This window comes from Ranitomeya variabilis, chromosome 4 (genome assembly GCF_051348905.1).
Source record: "Ranitomeya variabilis isolate aRanVar5 chromosome 4, aRanVar5.hap1, whole genome shotgun sequence".
NCBI lineage: Eukaryota > Metazoa > Chordata > Amphibia > Anura > Dendrobatidae > Ranitomeya > Ranitomeya variabilis.
In genome coordinates, this window is record NC_135235.1 from 58,424,302 (window position 1) to 58,440,473 (window position 16,172).

Consider the following 16,172-nt stretch of genomic DNA (forward strand, 5'->3'; position numbering starts at 1 on the left):
CTGGATGCTGGGTGTCTCCTGGATGCTGGGTGCCTCCTGGATGCTGGGTACCTCCTGGATGCTGGGTGCCTCCCTGGATGCTGGGTGCCTCCTGGATGCTGGGTGCCTCCTGGATGCTGGGTGCCTCCCTCCCTGGATGCTGGGTGTCTCCTGGATGCTGGGTGCCTCCTGGATGCTGGGTACCTCCTGGATGCTGGGTGCCTCCCTGGATGCTGGGTGCCTCCTGGATGCTGGGTGCCTCCTGGATGCTGGGTGCCTCCCTCCCTGGATGCTGGGTGTCTCCTGGATGCTGGGTGTCTCCTAGATGCTGGGTGCCTCCTGGATGCTGGGTGTCTCCTGGATGCTGGGTGTCTCCTGGATGCTGGGTGCCTCCCTGGATGCTGGGTGCCTCCTGGATGCTGGGTACCTCCTGGATGCTGGGTGTCTCCTGGATGCTGGGTGCCTCCTGGATGCTGGGTGCCTCCCTGGATGCTGGGTGCCTCCTGGATGCTGGGTGCCTCCTGGATGCTGGGTGCCTCCCTCCCTGGATGCTGGGTGTCTCCTGGATGCTGGGTGCCTCCTGGATGCTGGGTACCTCCTGGATGCTGGGTGCCTCCCTGGATGCTGGGTGCCTCCTGGATGCTGGGTGCCTCCTGGATGCTGGGTGCCTCCCTCCCTGGATGCTGGGTGTCTCCTGGATGCTGGGTGTCTCCTAGATGCTGGGTATCTCCTGGATGCTGGGTGCCTCCTGGATGCTGGGTGTCTCCTGGATGCTGGGTACCTCCTGGATGCTGGGTGTCTCCTGGATGCTGGGTGCCTCCTGGATGCTGGGTGCCTCCCTGGATGCTGGGTGCCTCCTGGATGCTGGGTGTCTCCTGGATGCTGGGTGCCTCCTGGATGCTGGGTGCCTCCCTGGATGCTGGGTGCCTCCTGGATGCTGGGTGCCTCCTGGATGCTGGGTGCCTCCTGGATGCTGGGTGCCTCCCTGGATGCTGGGTGCCTCCTGGATGCTGGGTGCCTCCCTGGATGCTGGGTGCCTCCTGGATGCTGGGTGCCTCCTGGATGCTGGGTGCCTCCCTCCCTGGATGCTGGGTGCCTCCTGGATGCTGGGTACCTCCTGGATGCTGGGTGTCTCCTGGATGCTGGGTGCCTCCCTCCCTGGATGCTGGGTGCCTCCTGGATGCTGGGTGCCTCCTGGATGCTGGGTGCCTCCTGGATGCTGGGTGCCTCCCTGGATGCTGGGTGCCTCCTGGATGCTGGGTGTCTCCTGGATGCTGGGTGCCTCCTGGATGCTGGGTGCCTCCCTGGATGCTGGGTGCCTCCTGGATGCTGGGTGCCTCCCTGGATGCTGGGTGCCTCCTGGATGCTGGGTGCCTCCCTGGATGCTGGGTGCCTCCTGGATGCTGGGTACCTGCCCAGGATGGGGCGGGGATCAGTTATGGATCTGGTCTGCAGAGTTGATCCCAGGTTGTTAGCAGTCTGTGATTGGACCCCCATGGTCGTTATTGCCCCCGATGGATGCCAGTGCTGGGCGTAGTTCCCGTACTCCTCCAATGAGCAGCAGGCAGGGACAGGGCAGGAAGTGTAGAGACCGCAGCACCGCGCCGCCCACTGCCCACAGGAGCCTATGGAGGCGGCTGTCACCGTGCAGGACCCTCGCGGCCGGGGCCAGGACATTTAAAGCCAGTGTGGCTGAGAGGGAGGACAGAATTACCCGTGGATTTACTCCTAGAGGACTGTGCCAGGAGCGGGGGCAGACCATGCAGTACCAGCAGCACTCCCCGGGCATGGCCCTCAGCGTGCCCCTGTATGCGCCCACCCCGCTGCCCGCCGTGCACCCCACACCCTTCTACATCGACGACATCCTGGGGAGGAACGCGGCCTCTAACGGCACCGCCGCTCTGCCCGCCCCGACCCTGCCGTCCCCGAACTCCTCATTCACCAGCCTGGTGACCACGTACAGGACCCCGGTGTACGAGCCCACCCCGATCCACCCGGCCTTCAGCCACCCGGCGGCCCTGGCAGCGTCTTATGGAGCCGGCGCCTTCCCAAACCCCCTGTACTCCTTCTCCAGACCGATGAGTGAGTACAGCCATGCCCTCATCAGGCACGACCCCCTGGGTAAGTGCTCTACACAGTGTGTGGGGTATGACATGGTCAAGCTATTGTCCTCTGTTATCAGCCAGGCTAGTTAAAGGGGTTGTCCACCTTTAGGCACATTTTCTTTTTTTCTTAATTAAATGTAGGCATTTACTACTAAAAAATCGTATTTGTAATTGGGTTATATTAAAAAATGGACTGTTTAACTCCTGTGTATTGCTGGCTGCAGAATGAGTTAAAGGGTTTGGCCACATTATTATTATTATTATTATTATTATTATTATTATTATTATTATTATTAACGCTTCAAAAGTTTTAAGAAAAACAATTGCGGGAATTATTTTTAGACTCAATTGAATGCATTTAAGTAAGAAAAAAAAAATCTACCCCTTTAAGGGAAGAAGCTAGGAAGATGAAGTCATTAATTTCACGGTTAAAAATGAAATGAAACGTGTATGTATGTAAACATATATATATATATATATATATATATATATATATGTGTGTGTGTATGTATGTGTACAAAGAGAAAAAATTGGAACAGCATCAGATACTGCCTTGATTGTCGTGCAAAGCTTTCCCAACCAATAATCAAATGGCTTTCAAAATAGAAATAAAAAAGGAAAACAGCACAAAAAAAAAATGGAAAAAAGTGGACTTTATTGCCCAAACGGCGTGGCAACGTTTCGGATGTGATATCCTTTCTCAAGGCTTGAGAAAGGATATCACATCCGAAACGTTGCCACGCCGTTTGGGCAATAAAGTCCACTTTTTTCAGTTTTTTTGTGCTGCTTACCCTTGTTATTTCTATATATATATGTATATATATATATATATATATATATATATATATATATACACATTAAATATATGTGTGTGTGTGTGTTTATGTGTGTGTGTGTATATATATATATATATATATATATATATATATATATATATATATATATATATATATATATATATATATATATATATATATATATACAAAAATCAGAGGCAGCACACCATTGTAGATTAAAGTTTAGAAGATGCTCAAATTCAGTAGCCCATTATGGCAACGTTTCGGCCCATGGTGAGCCTTTCTCAAGCCTATATACATATAGTGTGTGATTGTGTATGTGTATGTATACGTGTGTGTATGTATAAAAATATGTGCATGTATATATATATATATATATATATATATATATATATATATATATATACACATATACATATTACACACACACACCCACCAGCATCGGTTTGTACTGGTGCCCAGTGGCTGGCACCTCTGCCCATGCCATCCTCACAGCTGATGGTCTCCTGGAGGACACTGTGATATAACGCTGCTGACATTACTCTTCCTCTTTAATCATCTCCCATGATGTTGTTGTTGGTGGTTGTTGTGTTTTTTTTTTTTCTTCTTAATTTCTCCAATCAGAAAGAATCTAAATCTTTTTTGTTTTTGCGGCTGATTTGATTTCTGATTCTGTGAAACCTTTAGTTTGAAGTGAGTGTGACCGCAGCAGCTTCTCTGGAATCAGAGGCAGCAGAGACAAGTGCTGTCATGTGTCAGAGAGGAAGGAGAGAAAACCTCCAACCAGTCCCCATTACTGCCGGCCCCTGCTATGGCCATAGAGCCGACAATTACCGATCGTTACCGACAATGATTGTATCTACTGTGTGAGATGCACCTTTCTATTTTATCGGATGGGACAACACTTTTATTTTGATTGTCTCTTCCTTGGTAATTAATCTGAACAATATCAGATGCTTTATCACTTCACAACAAACATCTCTAACATCTATAGAATAAAAATAATCTAAATGGGAGAACATTCTTCTCTTTATTTCATCATTTCTGTGAATGTTTCCCATTTTCCGCATTTTAAGGTCTCGAAAGTGTCATTTGCCAGACTGGGGTGTGATATTAACATTATTTTACACATAATGGGGATTTTTTAAACAAGAATCATGATTGATTGTTATTTATTATCGTTATGTAAATGCAGTCAATGACCAGTACCCTCCTGTGGCAGCTTTTTGCTCTCTATCTATCTAGAAAAAATAAAAATGTCTTACCTTGGGTATGGAATAATTATTTTTCAAAGTTTTATTGAAGGATGTGCTACCTCCACTTTTGCTACTTTATCCATCTATGAAAAAAAAACAATAAAGATGGGCAGCACTCCAAGAATATACAAAGAAAACACTGATATTTATTTAGCTCATGTGGCTAATTAAAGTTTACTTTTTTCTTTGTATATTTTTGGAGTGCTGCCTATCTTTATTTTTCCCCATATATTGTAATAATTGGATTCCTGTTTTGGAGGCCTTGAACTCTTCAGTATTTTTTTTTTTGCTCTTCCATTACTATTTATCTATTGCTATCTATCTATTTATCTATCTATCTATCTATCTATCTATCTATCTATCTATCTATCTATCTATCTATCTATCTATCTTTTCACCAAAAATTGTAAAGAGAGGCAGCATTCCAAAAATATACAAACAAAAAAAACAAAGTCGATTGTAATTAGCCCATGTGGATAATTAAAGTTCACTTTTTTTTCTTGGCATATTTTTGGAATGCTGCCTCTCTTTATTATTTTTTCATATGCTGTAACAATTGGATTCTTATTTAGGAGGCCTTGCACTCTTAATTATTCATTTTTGTTTGTGCTATTTAATTATCTGTAATCTAATCTATCTTTCAATGTTTTCTAGCTATTTGTCTTTTACGTTTCTGTCATTAATTCTATCTATAATGTCATATATTTATCTTTATTTTGTCCATCGATCTGTGTATACATAAATTCTCCAATTCAATTGACTCCATGAGTCAATTTGTATATTATGTCATACCTTCATACCTTGGGCAAGAAATAATTATTTTTCAAAGTTTTATTGAAAGATGTGCTACCTTCATTTTTGGCACTTCTATCTATCTATCTATCTATCTATCTATCTATCTATCTATCTATCTATCTATCTATCTATCTATTCTATGTGTTTATATAATATCTATCTATCATCTATCTATTTATCTATTTATCATCTATCTATTATCTATCTATTCTATGTATTTATATAATATCTATCTATCTATCTATCTATCTGATCTATGTGTTTATATAATATCTATCATCTATCTATCATCTATGTATTATCTATCTATTCTATGTATTTATATAATATCTATCTATCTATTCGTTTATATAATATCTATCTATCCATCTATCTATTCTATGTGTTTATATAATATCTATCATCTATTTATTTATCTATTTATCTATTTATCATCTATGTATTATCTATCTATTCTATGTATTTATATAATATCTATCTATCTATCTATCTATCTATCTATCTATTCTATGTATTTATATCATATCTATCTATCTATCTATCTATTCTATGTGTTTATATAATATCTATCTATCTATCTATCTATCTATCTATCTATCTATCTATTATATATGTTTATATAATATCTATCTGTCTATCTATCTATCTATCTATCTATCTATCTATCTATCTATCTATCTATCTATCTATCTATCTATCTATGTGTTTATATAATATATATCCACAGATAAGAATTTAATTCTGCTAAACCAAAATTACAGCACCAATCACTAGTACATTTGTGATGACCAAATTTATGCAAAATTGTGATTGTTATCCCCCAGTGCAAACATTTACCAGATCTGCCTATAACCGTGCTTGGTGATAACTCGTTTCCTATCTTGCTTTGAGCCAAGTTTGCAATGCAATAATTAAGTTGGATAAAGATGAGCTCGCCTGTACGATTTGATTACGATTTGTCCTCATAGTGACACATTAGTTTCGCAGGTGGCCAGATCTCTTTTCTGAAGGCCACCAGGACAGATCTCTTCCAATCACACCATTGTGATCCTATTGATGGGGCTGTTGATGATCGGACACTGGACGTGGAGGATGATGATGGTCTGGAGCAGCAGAGTCTGTCGGGGGTCGCAGGCCGCCCCTTCCCTCCATACAGGAAGCCTTGAGCTCTGGATAGCAGTGAATCTGGCCCCGGAGCTGTTAAGTGCTTTCCTGCTGCCTCTTCCTCGGAATTGTGCGCTCGGTTGATTATTTTATCGACATCCTCAATACAGACACATTCAGGAAACACTCGGCCGCTGATAACCAGGATCCGTTTTTCTGATATTGTTCATTTCCTCTGTGTGGGATGAGACTCTGCAGGGGCGAAAATAACCACCGGCTTCCTATTTTTCTAAGGGCTGTTTTTTTTGCAGAGCACAAACTGACGCAAGCAGAGCATTGCACAACAGAGCTGGGTCCCATAGAGGGCAGACTGCAGAGCATTGCACCACAGAGCTGGGTCCCATAGAGGGCAGACTGCAGAGCATTGCACCACAGAGCTGGGTCCCATAGAGGGCAGACTGCAGAGCATTGCACCACAGAGCAGGGTGCTATAGAGAGCAGACTGCAGAGCATTGCACAACAGGGCAGGGTGCCATAGAGAGCAGACTGCAGAGCATTGCACCACAGAGCAGGGTGCCATAGAGGGCAGACTGCAGAGCATTGCACCACAGAGCTGGGTCCCATAGAGGGCAGACTGCAGAGCATTGCACCACAGAGCTGGGTGCCATAGAGAGCAGACTGCAGAGCATTGCACCACAGAGCAGGGTGCCATAGAGGGCAGACTGCAGAGCATTGCATCACAGAGCTGGGTGCCATAGAGGGCAGACTGCAGAGCATTGCACCACAGGGCTGGGTGCCATAGAGGGCAGACCACAGAGCATTGCACAACAGGGCTGGGTGCCATAGAGGACAGACTGCAGAGCATTGTACAACAGGGCAGGGTGCCATAGAGGGCAGACTGCAGAGCATTACACCACAGAGCAGGGTGCCATAGAGGGCAGACTGCAGAGCATTACACCACAGAGCAGGGTGCCATAGAGGGCAGACTGCAGAGCATTACACCACAGAGCAGGGTGCCATAGAGGGCAGACTGCAGAGCATTACACCACAGAGCAGGGTGCCATAGAGGGCAGACTGCAGAGCATTGCACCACAAGACTGAGCAGAGGCACATAGTGCAGGCAAGGGTTAACTTATACAGAGGCACATAGTGCATGCAAGAGGTATCCTATTGATAGAGCATTGTAAACACAATACTGAATACAGTCGCATACTGCTGGTAGGGGTATGTTATAATAAGAGGAATATAGCGCAGGTAGGGGGTATGCTATACAGAGGCACGTAGTGCAGGTAGAGGGTATGTTATAATAAGAGGCACAGAGTGCAGGTAGGGGGTATGTTATAATAAGAGGCACAGAGTGCAGGTAGGGGGTATGTTATAATAAGAGGCACAGAGTGCAGGTAGGGGGCATGTTATAATAAGAGGCACAGAGTGCAGGTAGGGGGTATGTTATAATAAGAGGCACAGAGTGCAGGTAGGGGGTATGTTATAATAAGAGGCACAGAGTGCAGGTAGGGGGTATGTTATAATAAGAGGCACAGAGTGCAGGTAGGGGGCATGTTATAATAAGAGGCACAGAGTGCAGGTAGGGGGTATGTTATAATAAGAGGCACAGAGTGCAGGTAGGGGGTATGTTATAGTAAGAGGCACAGAGTGCAGGTAGGGGGTATGCTATAATAAGAGGCACAGAGTGCAGGTAGGGGGTATGTTATAGTAAGAGGTACAGAGTGCAGGTAGGGGGTATGTTATAATAAGAGGCACAGAGTGCAGGTAGGGGGTATGCTATAATAAGAGGCACAGAGTGCAGGTAGGGGGTATGTTATAGTAAGAGGCACAGAGTGCAGGTAGGGGGTGTGCTATACAGAGAAACATAGTGCAGGTAGGGGGTATGCTATAAACAGAGGAATATAGTGCAGGTAGGGGGTATGCTATAAACAGAGGAACATAGTGCAGGTAGGGGGTATGCTATAAACAGAGGAATATGGTGCAGGTACAAGTTATCCTGCAGAATAAAGTTTCGCATCACTATAGGAACCAGTGTGACATGGTGGAAGGAGCAATGATCACATAGACTGAGGTTCGCCTGCCAACACCGAACCAGAGAATGAGAGGGCCAGTGGGGGTGATCGTACAGAAACAGTGCAGGACACAGTGCTGAGCAGAGCCGCATAGTGCAGAGCTCTCCTATGGACGTCACACTGCACCACTGTACTGGTCAGCGCCATATAGTGCACACAGGGACAATATTACATGTAGGTGACAATGCATATATTGGAATGATGAAATTGTGGGTTATTGTATGAATGTGATCTCACTAATTCATCACTGCTCCATTCTCTTATGTGAAGAAACATCGGGTTACTGCAGATCTCAGTAGATGAGGAGGAAGACTGAGCCTGATACATAGATACAGAGGAAGCAGCACGGAAGTGTGGACACAATAACTGACCCACGGCCACTGCACACAGGGGAGACCAGGGCGCTAGGAAACCTCTGTATAGCGCTCATGGGAGAAAGCTACAATATACTCACATATTACACAGAATCCCATAATTACTAAGTAATAAAACACAAGTATCACAAAGTATCATCAGCTGAAAAATCTATCTGTACATCCATTTATCTCTCAATGTGTAAATGTGTATATTATATCAAAAATTATATTATTTATCTAGTAATTCATTTATTTATTTAGGAAAAAGAAAAATGTCATACCTTGGGCATGGAATAATTATTTTTCAAAGTTTTATTGAAGGATATGCTACCTTCATTTTGGCACATCTATCTATCTATCTATCTATCTATCTATCTATCTATCTATCTATCTATCTATCATCTATCTATTATTTATCTATCTATTAATCTATCTATTATCTATCTATTAATCTATCTATCTATCATCTATTATTTATCTATCCATTTGTCTATTATCTATCTATTGAACTATCTATTATCTATTTATCTAGTAATCTATCTATTATCTATCTATTAATATATTATCTATTATCTATTTATCTATTATCTATGTATCTATCTATGTATCTATTATCTATCTATCTATTAATCTATCTATTATCTATTTATCTATTATCTATCTATTACCTATTTATCTATCATCTATTATCTATGTATCTATGTATCTATTATCTATCTATCTATTAATCTATCTATTATCTATTCATCTTCTTTATCTATCTATTAACTATCTATCTATCTATCTATCTATCTATCTATCTATCTATCTATCTATCTATCTATCTAATCTATTATTTATCCATCTAGATTCTTATTATTAACTATTATTATTATCAGCCTCAGGACATTGACTCCCTAAAATCCTTTATATGATCCCATGTATTTGCAGGGAAGCCTCTCCTCTGGAGCCCATTCATGCAGCGACCACTTCACAAAAGGAAAGGGGGACAAGTGCGGTTCTCAAACGATCAGACAATTGAGCTGGAAAAAAAGTTTGAGACACAGAAATATTTGTCTCCCCCAGAAAGGAAAAGGCTAGCCAAAATGCTGCAGCTCAGTGAGAGACAGGTGAGTGTTCCTGGTCATATGTAACTACCTGCATCCTATACATTGTCCTAATACTAAGACAAGCCAGATATTGGTATAAATGATTGAATGGTGATAAAAAACACATGATAAATATACACTATTACTTAACATTCATGGTCTGACTGTTGTCTTTGAATAGTTATACAAATAAAAATGGTTAATTCATGTGTTTTCTTCAATTATTATCATCAAATGAATATAATTATGAATATACAAATATATTTGTTTATTATACTCATTATCACATTAAAATAATTAGACATGATATTATCTGTTATAAAAATTACAATTTACAAAATTGTGTGACTTAATTAATGTGATATATTATTAATGCTACTGATACTCATAACATAAATAATAATAATATGAATTAACTATAAACAATAACTATGATGCCTACTGCTACTCATAACTAAATAATAATGATTATGATTATTACTATTATACTATGAAATAACAACTATAAATAATAACTGATTGCATTGTGCAACTACTAATATTATTAACTATGAAATCTATATATAACTGTAAAAGAAATCCTAAATATCATATTCTTCAAATTTTCTTTTTTTTACTAATAATATACTAGGAAATAATTGAAATAACATCATGATAACAAATATTAGTAATAATGATACTACTTCAAACTAACTATGATAATACATAACAATGATAGAATGTACTGCTATTAACACTATTACTAAATATTACTGATACTCCCCCTACTATTACTAATACTAGTAACCATGAGATTGTTTTATGTATATTACTAAAACCAAATAATAGCAGCTATAATATTACTGCAACTGTGAAATAGTAATACTGAATTATTACATAATGCTTCCACTTCTACTAAAACAAGTAAATATTAAATAATATTTGTAATATAATATTGCTACTAATAACCATTACAAATTCTAACTATTAAATATTGCTTATAAATATTATTTATTAAAACAATAAATAATAATAATTAATGCTACAAAAATATACATATTTTTTTTGTGGTGAGTAACAAAATGCAACTTTTTTTCTTTGCAGGTCAAAACTTGGTTTCAGAACCGAAGAGCCAAATGGAGGCGTCTGAAGCAGGTAGATACTGTAGTTTCTATGCAGAGTGTGATTGTAATGCGGTTATCTTGTAATGTGATCAGCAGCCATTACAGTTGTGTGCCCAAGTCATTTGTGTGGATGTGTAAACTCTCCAGGCTGATTAGTAAGGTAAATAGCGGTCCTGCTGGAGATCCTATGCTAAAAGCCTAATTAGGGGCAGCGAGATAGCGGAGTCTATGATGCCCCTACTCCACCACTAATTATTAGGTAACCCTCCTGCCAGTCACCCTATTACCGCCCTGCTGATCACTGGGCAGCAAGGGAACACTATTGTGACTGGCAACACTGAGCACACATTGTATGTAGAGCTAATACCTGCCCACACCTGGGGAAAGAAACTAGTGGGGAAGGAACCAGAAGCCCCAGCATGTCCTACTGACAACACTTTTGGTTATAATAACAAATCTATTCTTTTCTTTCTTTCTTTCTCTTTATTTTGCTTTCACTTTATTTTTCTTATTCTTTTTCTTTTTCACACTGTGTTTTTCTTTTTTCTCTTTTTCTTTATGATTTTGACATTTTTTTCTTTCCTTTTTCCCCCTTTTCTTTCTTCTTTCTTTCTGTTTTTTTTTCTCTCTATTTTTCTTTCTTTTTCTCACTTTCTTTTTCTCTCGAACTCTATTTTTTTCTCACTTTCTCTTTTTCTTTCTTTCTTTTTTACTTTCTCTTTCTTTCTATCTTTCTCACTCTCTTTCTCTCTTTATTCTCTCTTTATTCTCTTGTTCTCTCTTTCTCGCTCTTTGTTTTGCTTTCTTTCTCTTTCTTTCTCTCTCTCTTTCTGTCTCTCTTTCTCTCTTTTTGTCTCTCTCTTTGTTTCTTTCACTTTTTTCTTTCTCTTTTTCTCTTTCTTTCTTTCTTTCTTTCTTTCTTTCTTTCTTTCTTTCTCTCTCTTTGTTTTGCTTTCTTTCTCTTTCTTTCTCTCTCTCTCTGTCTCTCTCTCTCTTTTTGTCTCTCTCTTTGTTTATTTCACTTTTTTCTTTCTCTTTCTCTTTCTTTCTCTCTTTCTTTCTTTCTTTCTTTCTTTCTTTCTTTCTTTCTTTCTTTTTCTTTCTGTCTTTCTTTTTCTCTTTCTTTCTCTCTCTCTCTTTATTTTTCTTTCTTTGTTGTGTCCAAATACGAACTAGTATATTTGACGATAATTTCCACACAGCCTGTGTAAAAATGTTCATTGACTTGCGTTGGTCATTGTGCTGTGCTGATACCACCCATCTTCCATACGGACAGCACACAGACCAATAATACAAGTCTGAACAAGTCCTAAATCTTTCTTTTGTTTATTCAGAAAAATATCTTCTTTATTTCATGTTTTCTTTCCATGCAATTTTAAAGGGAACCTGTCACCCCCAAAATTAAGGGTGAGCTAAACCCACCGGCATCAGGGGCTTATCTACAGCATTCTGTAATGCTGTAGATAAGCCCCAGATGTATCCTGAAAGATGAAAAAAAGAGGTTAGATTATACTCACCCAGGGGCGGTCCGTCCGATGGGCGTCGCGGTCCGGTCCGGGGCCTCCCATCTTCATAGGATGACGTTCTCTTCTGGTCTTCACGTTGCGGCTCCGGCGAAGGTTCCAGGTTGTGAGGTAGCAAAACACAAAAAAATGCCAATGGGGTTAAATACTTTTGCAAGCAACTGTAATTTCATTTTCTCCCTGTAGCTGTGCTTTCGGTAATGGCTCATTCACACAGCCTTGTTTTTGGTCCGAGTGCTGTCCACGGAAAAACGGACAGCAATTGCACCATTGTTATTCAATGGAGCAGTTCAGATCAGTAGTTTTCTTTACTGACTGAATGTGCGGGTGGAAAAAATTGCAGCATCCAAAAGTGTTTTCCGTAAATCAGATGAGTCACCAATTCAAGTCTTTCATGGGTAAAAAGAATCAGATGCCATAAGGAGCCCGTGTAGAGGATCCGATCTTTACAGATACATTCCAGTTCTGTAACATAGGAAACATTAAATGGTCCTGTAAATTATTAGGAGCTGCTGTAAAAAACGGATTGCACGCGGAAGAAAAATGAGTAAAAAAAAAAGTCATCCCACTTTTCTGGATGAAACTCTGAACAATTTTTTATACTTGTGTGTGAACCTACTCTAAGGGCTGTCCCACACGTCCAGATAATTCCGGTACCGGAATAAATCGGTACCGGAGTTATCCGTGTCCGTGTGCCTGTGAACTCACGTTGGCCATACGTGCGGCACACGTGTGCCGCCCGTATGGCGAGTGGGTACCACACGGAGCGTGTGGTACCCACGCGTGTGGTACCCTGCATCGTGCTGAAGCCGCGATTCATATGTTCCCTGCAGCAGCGTTTGCTGCAGAGAAAATATGAATAATAGTGTTTAAAATAAAGATCTATGTGTCCCCCGCCCTCCCACCCCCTGTGCGCCCCCCCACCCCCTGTGCGCCCCCCCCGCTGTTCAGAAAATACTCACCCGCTCCCACGTTGGCTGTCGCGGCTTCCTGGTCTGGCCCCATCTTCTCCTGTATGCGGTCACGTGGGGCCGATCATTTACAGTCATGAATAGGCGGCTCCACCTCCCATAGGGGCGGAGCCGACTATTTATGATTGTAAATGAGCGGCCCCACGTGACCGCATACAGTAGAAGGCGCGGGGCAGAGAGGAAGGAGTGACAGCCAACGTGGGAGCGGGTGAGTATTTTCTGAACAGCGGGGGGGCGCACAGGGGGCGGGGGGGCGCACAGGGGGTGGGAGGGCGGGGGACACATAGATCTTTATTTTAAACACTATTATTCATATTTTCTCTGCAGCAAACGCTGCTGCAGGGAACATATGAATCGCGGCTTCAGAACCATGTTGGGGGGGACAGCGCTTACTGTAGCGCTGTCTCCTGCATGCACACGGACTGCAGACGGACAACGTCCATGTGCGGTCCGTGTTTTACACGGACCCATTGACTTTAATGCGTCCGTGTAATACGTGCGCTCCCACGAACACTGACATGTCTCCGTGTTTGGCACACGGAGACACGGTCCGCAAAAAATCAATGACATCTGCACAGATGCATTGATTTTTATGGGTCTACGTGTGTCAGTGGCTCCGGTACGTGAGGAAACTGTCACCTCACGTACCGGAGCCACTGACGTGTGAAACCGGCCTAAGATAGGCAGGCATGATTTTAATTCCATTATCCTGCAGATTAACTTATAACATTTCTGAACATGTCAGGTTCCCTTTCTCAGGTGGTGATGAATGAATCTGACGAAATTTGGCTTTGATCAAGAAATTCGATCATCTTAAATGAGTTATTACATTATTGTGTTCTCAGTCTCTCCAGGCCCAAATCCCAATAAACATATGTAAAAAAAAAATAATTAAAAAATTAGACTCACTACAGTAGTCCTTCACCTGTCCGGTCATCTTCTTCCGACTGCCAGTCGTCACTGGGCCATCTCCCGCATTTGCCGGCACCTTGCATCGTTAACATCTCCTGCGCTCACCAGGCTGTGCCGCCATGACATGATCTGTCGAGCATCACGGTGTAGTCAGCACAGGAGATGCCAAAGTGGTTGCACCAGAAAACACCGGAGATAGCCCAGTGAGGACTGCAACGCTGACCAAACCGAAGAGGAGACGTAAGGGCTGGGTATTTTTTTTTTTTTTTTTTATGTATTTTTCAACCCCTCCCTTGCTTGTTTGAATACATTATTGCTTGATTTGCAAAAACGTGTATCAAGAATCCAAATTTGCTCATCTCTATTAATTAGATGTCATAGTATCAGGGAACGGGAGCCTTATATTACTCTAGATGGCAAATGAGCTTTTTGGGAATTGTTTAGCGCAGGTTACACTAATGTGCCTCCAAATGCCCCATATATTGCTTTATTGCTCCTATATGTCGCTCTGAATTCTATAGGGCCCCTGGCAGTAATGGTCCTTTTCTGCCTGTAAGCTCTGCTTTCGCTATGACTACTCCGATGCGTAAATGACTCTGATTTTCTGACTGTTTTTGAATGATTATGGTAATGATATGGGCGTCATGTGTTTGTGAGTCTTCTACTATCACAACACTGCTGTTACAAGACTTTTATGGTTTCAGGTAGTGGAAGTTGCAGTTTATTAAAATACCGTACTAACTGAAATTTCTATTTTAGGAGAACCCCCAGGGAAACAAGAAAGAAGAAACCGAAAGTCTAGAAAACGACTGCGAGGAGGGTCAGGAAAACTGTTTAAGTCTTGAGCAGAAAAATAAAGACTCTTCTTTAGATGGGTCTCAGTGTTCCCCTTCCCCAAATTCCCAGGAAAATATGGACACGGACATCTCAGATGATTCTGACGAAGAGGTGGATATTGAAGGAGACAAAGGTTTCTACCAGTGTCCCCATTGATCCATGTGCCTATGGAAGGACTTGCACTTTAACAGAAGCTGGACTCTGTGTGACCAAGTCTTACCAAAGTGTAGACTGTGCCTTATCTGCAGTGCAAATACTGATTTATCATGTAACGGACGCTGTTCCCTTACAAATTGTGCCTTTAATGAAAGATTCGTATTGTATTATATCAAGCCAGTAAAAATCCATGAAGTGCCTACAGATTTAGACTTTGTGCCCGCTGCCATATTGCAGCTTGTACAGAGCAGCAATAATAGAACTGATGTACCACTATATTCCTCCGATTTGATATAGAAGCACCATATGGCGGCACGCAGAGTTCCTATGGCTCACATAGTGATTGTGTGCATGAGTCCATAGAGAAATATGCTTAGTCTAGACCTCCTATAGGTTAATCTGAAGAAGCCTACAGGTAAGAAACGACAACAGCCTGACATGCCCCACAAAATATCACCGCACAACCTGTCAAGCTTCCCCTCATTCATCTGTAACTTCTTTTTATATTTTTTGTCTCCCCAAAGACATCGAATCCATTAGTACAAAGTTCTAAAACCAAGATGTCGCTGTCAATGTTTACTGCTGTTCTCTGCTGTACATAATGTATGTAATGTGTATATATGTATGTTTTTGTAAATGTTAAGAGACTGCATACCTCACATTGTTTATATGACTTGTATATAGTGTTTTTCTTAAAACATTAAAAATATATTTAATTTTTGGTGGATGAAATTGTGGAATAAAAAACTGAAATTGTACAATGATGTAAGATTCAATGTTTCTTTTTGGATATAGGAAACTTTTTTTTAGGAGGGGATTAGTCACAGAGGCACAGACACACACAGGAACAGACACACACAGGAACAGACGCACACAGGCACAGACGCACACAGGCACAGACACACACAGACACACACACACACAGGCACAGACACACAAAGGCACAGGCACACAAAGGCACAGACACACACAGGCACAGACACACACAGGCACAGACACACAAAGGCACAGACACACACAGGCACAGACACACACAGGCACAGACACACACAGGCACAGACACACACAGGCACAGGCACACAAAGGCACAGACACACACAGGCACAGACACA

General features: G+C 41.8%; 1 protein-coding gene across 1 annotated transcript; it reads left to right on the forward strand.

Moving 5' to 3' along the window:
- Nucleotides 1–1,595: 1,595 nt before the first annotated feature.
- On the forward strand, nt 1,596–15,819 carry HHEX (hematopoietically expressed homeobox). The gene is made up of 4 exons (XM_077257061.1): nt 1,596–2,100; nt 9,401–9,579; nt 10,642–10,692; nt 14,827–15,819. Exons 1-4 carry the CDS (start codon nt 1,740–1,742, stop codon nt 15,058–15,060), a joined length of 825 nt encoding a protein of 274 aa, XP_077113176.1. The 5' UTR covers nt 1,596–1,739; the 3' UTR covers nt 15,061–15,819.
- Nucleotides 15,820–16,172: the final 353 nt, after the last annotated feature.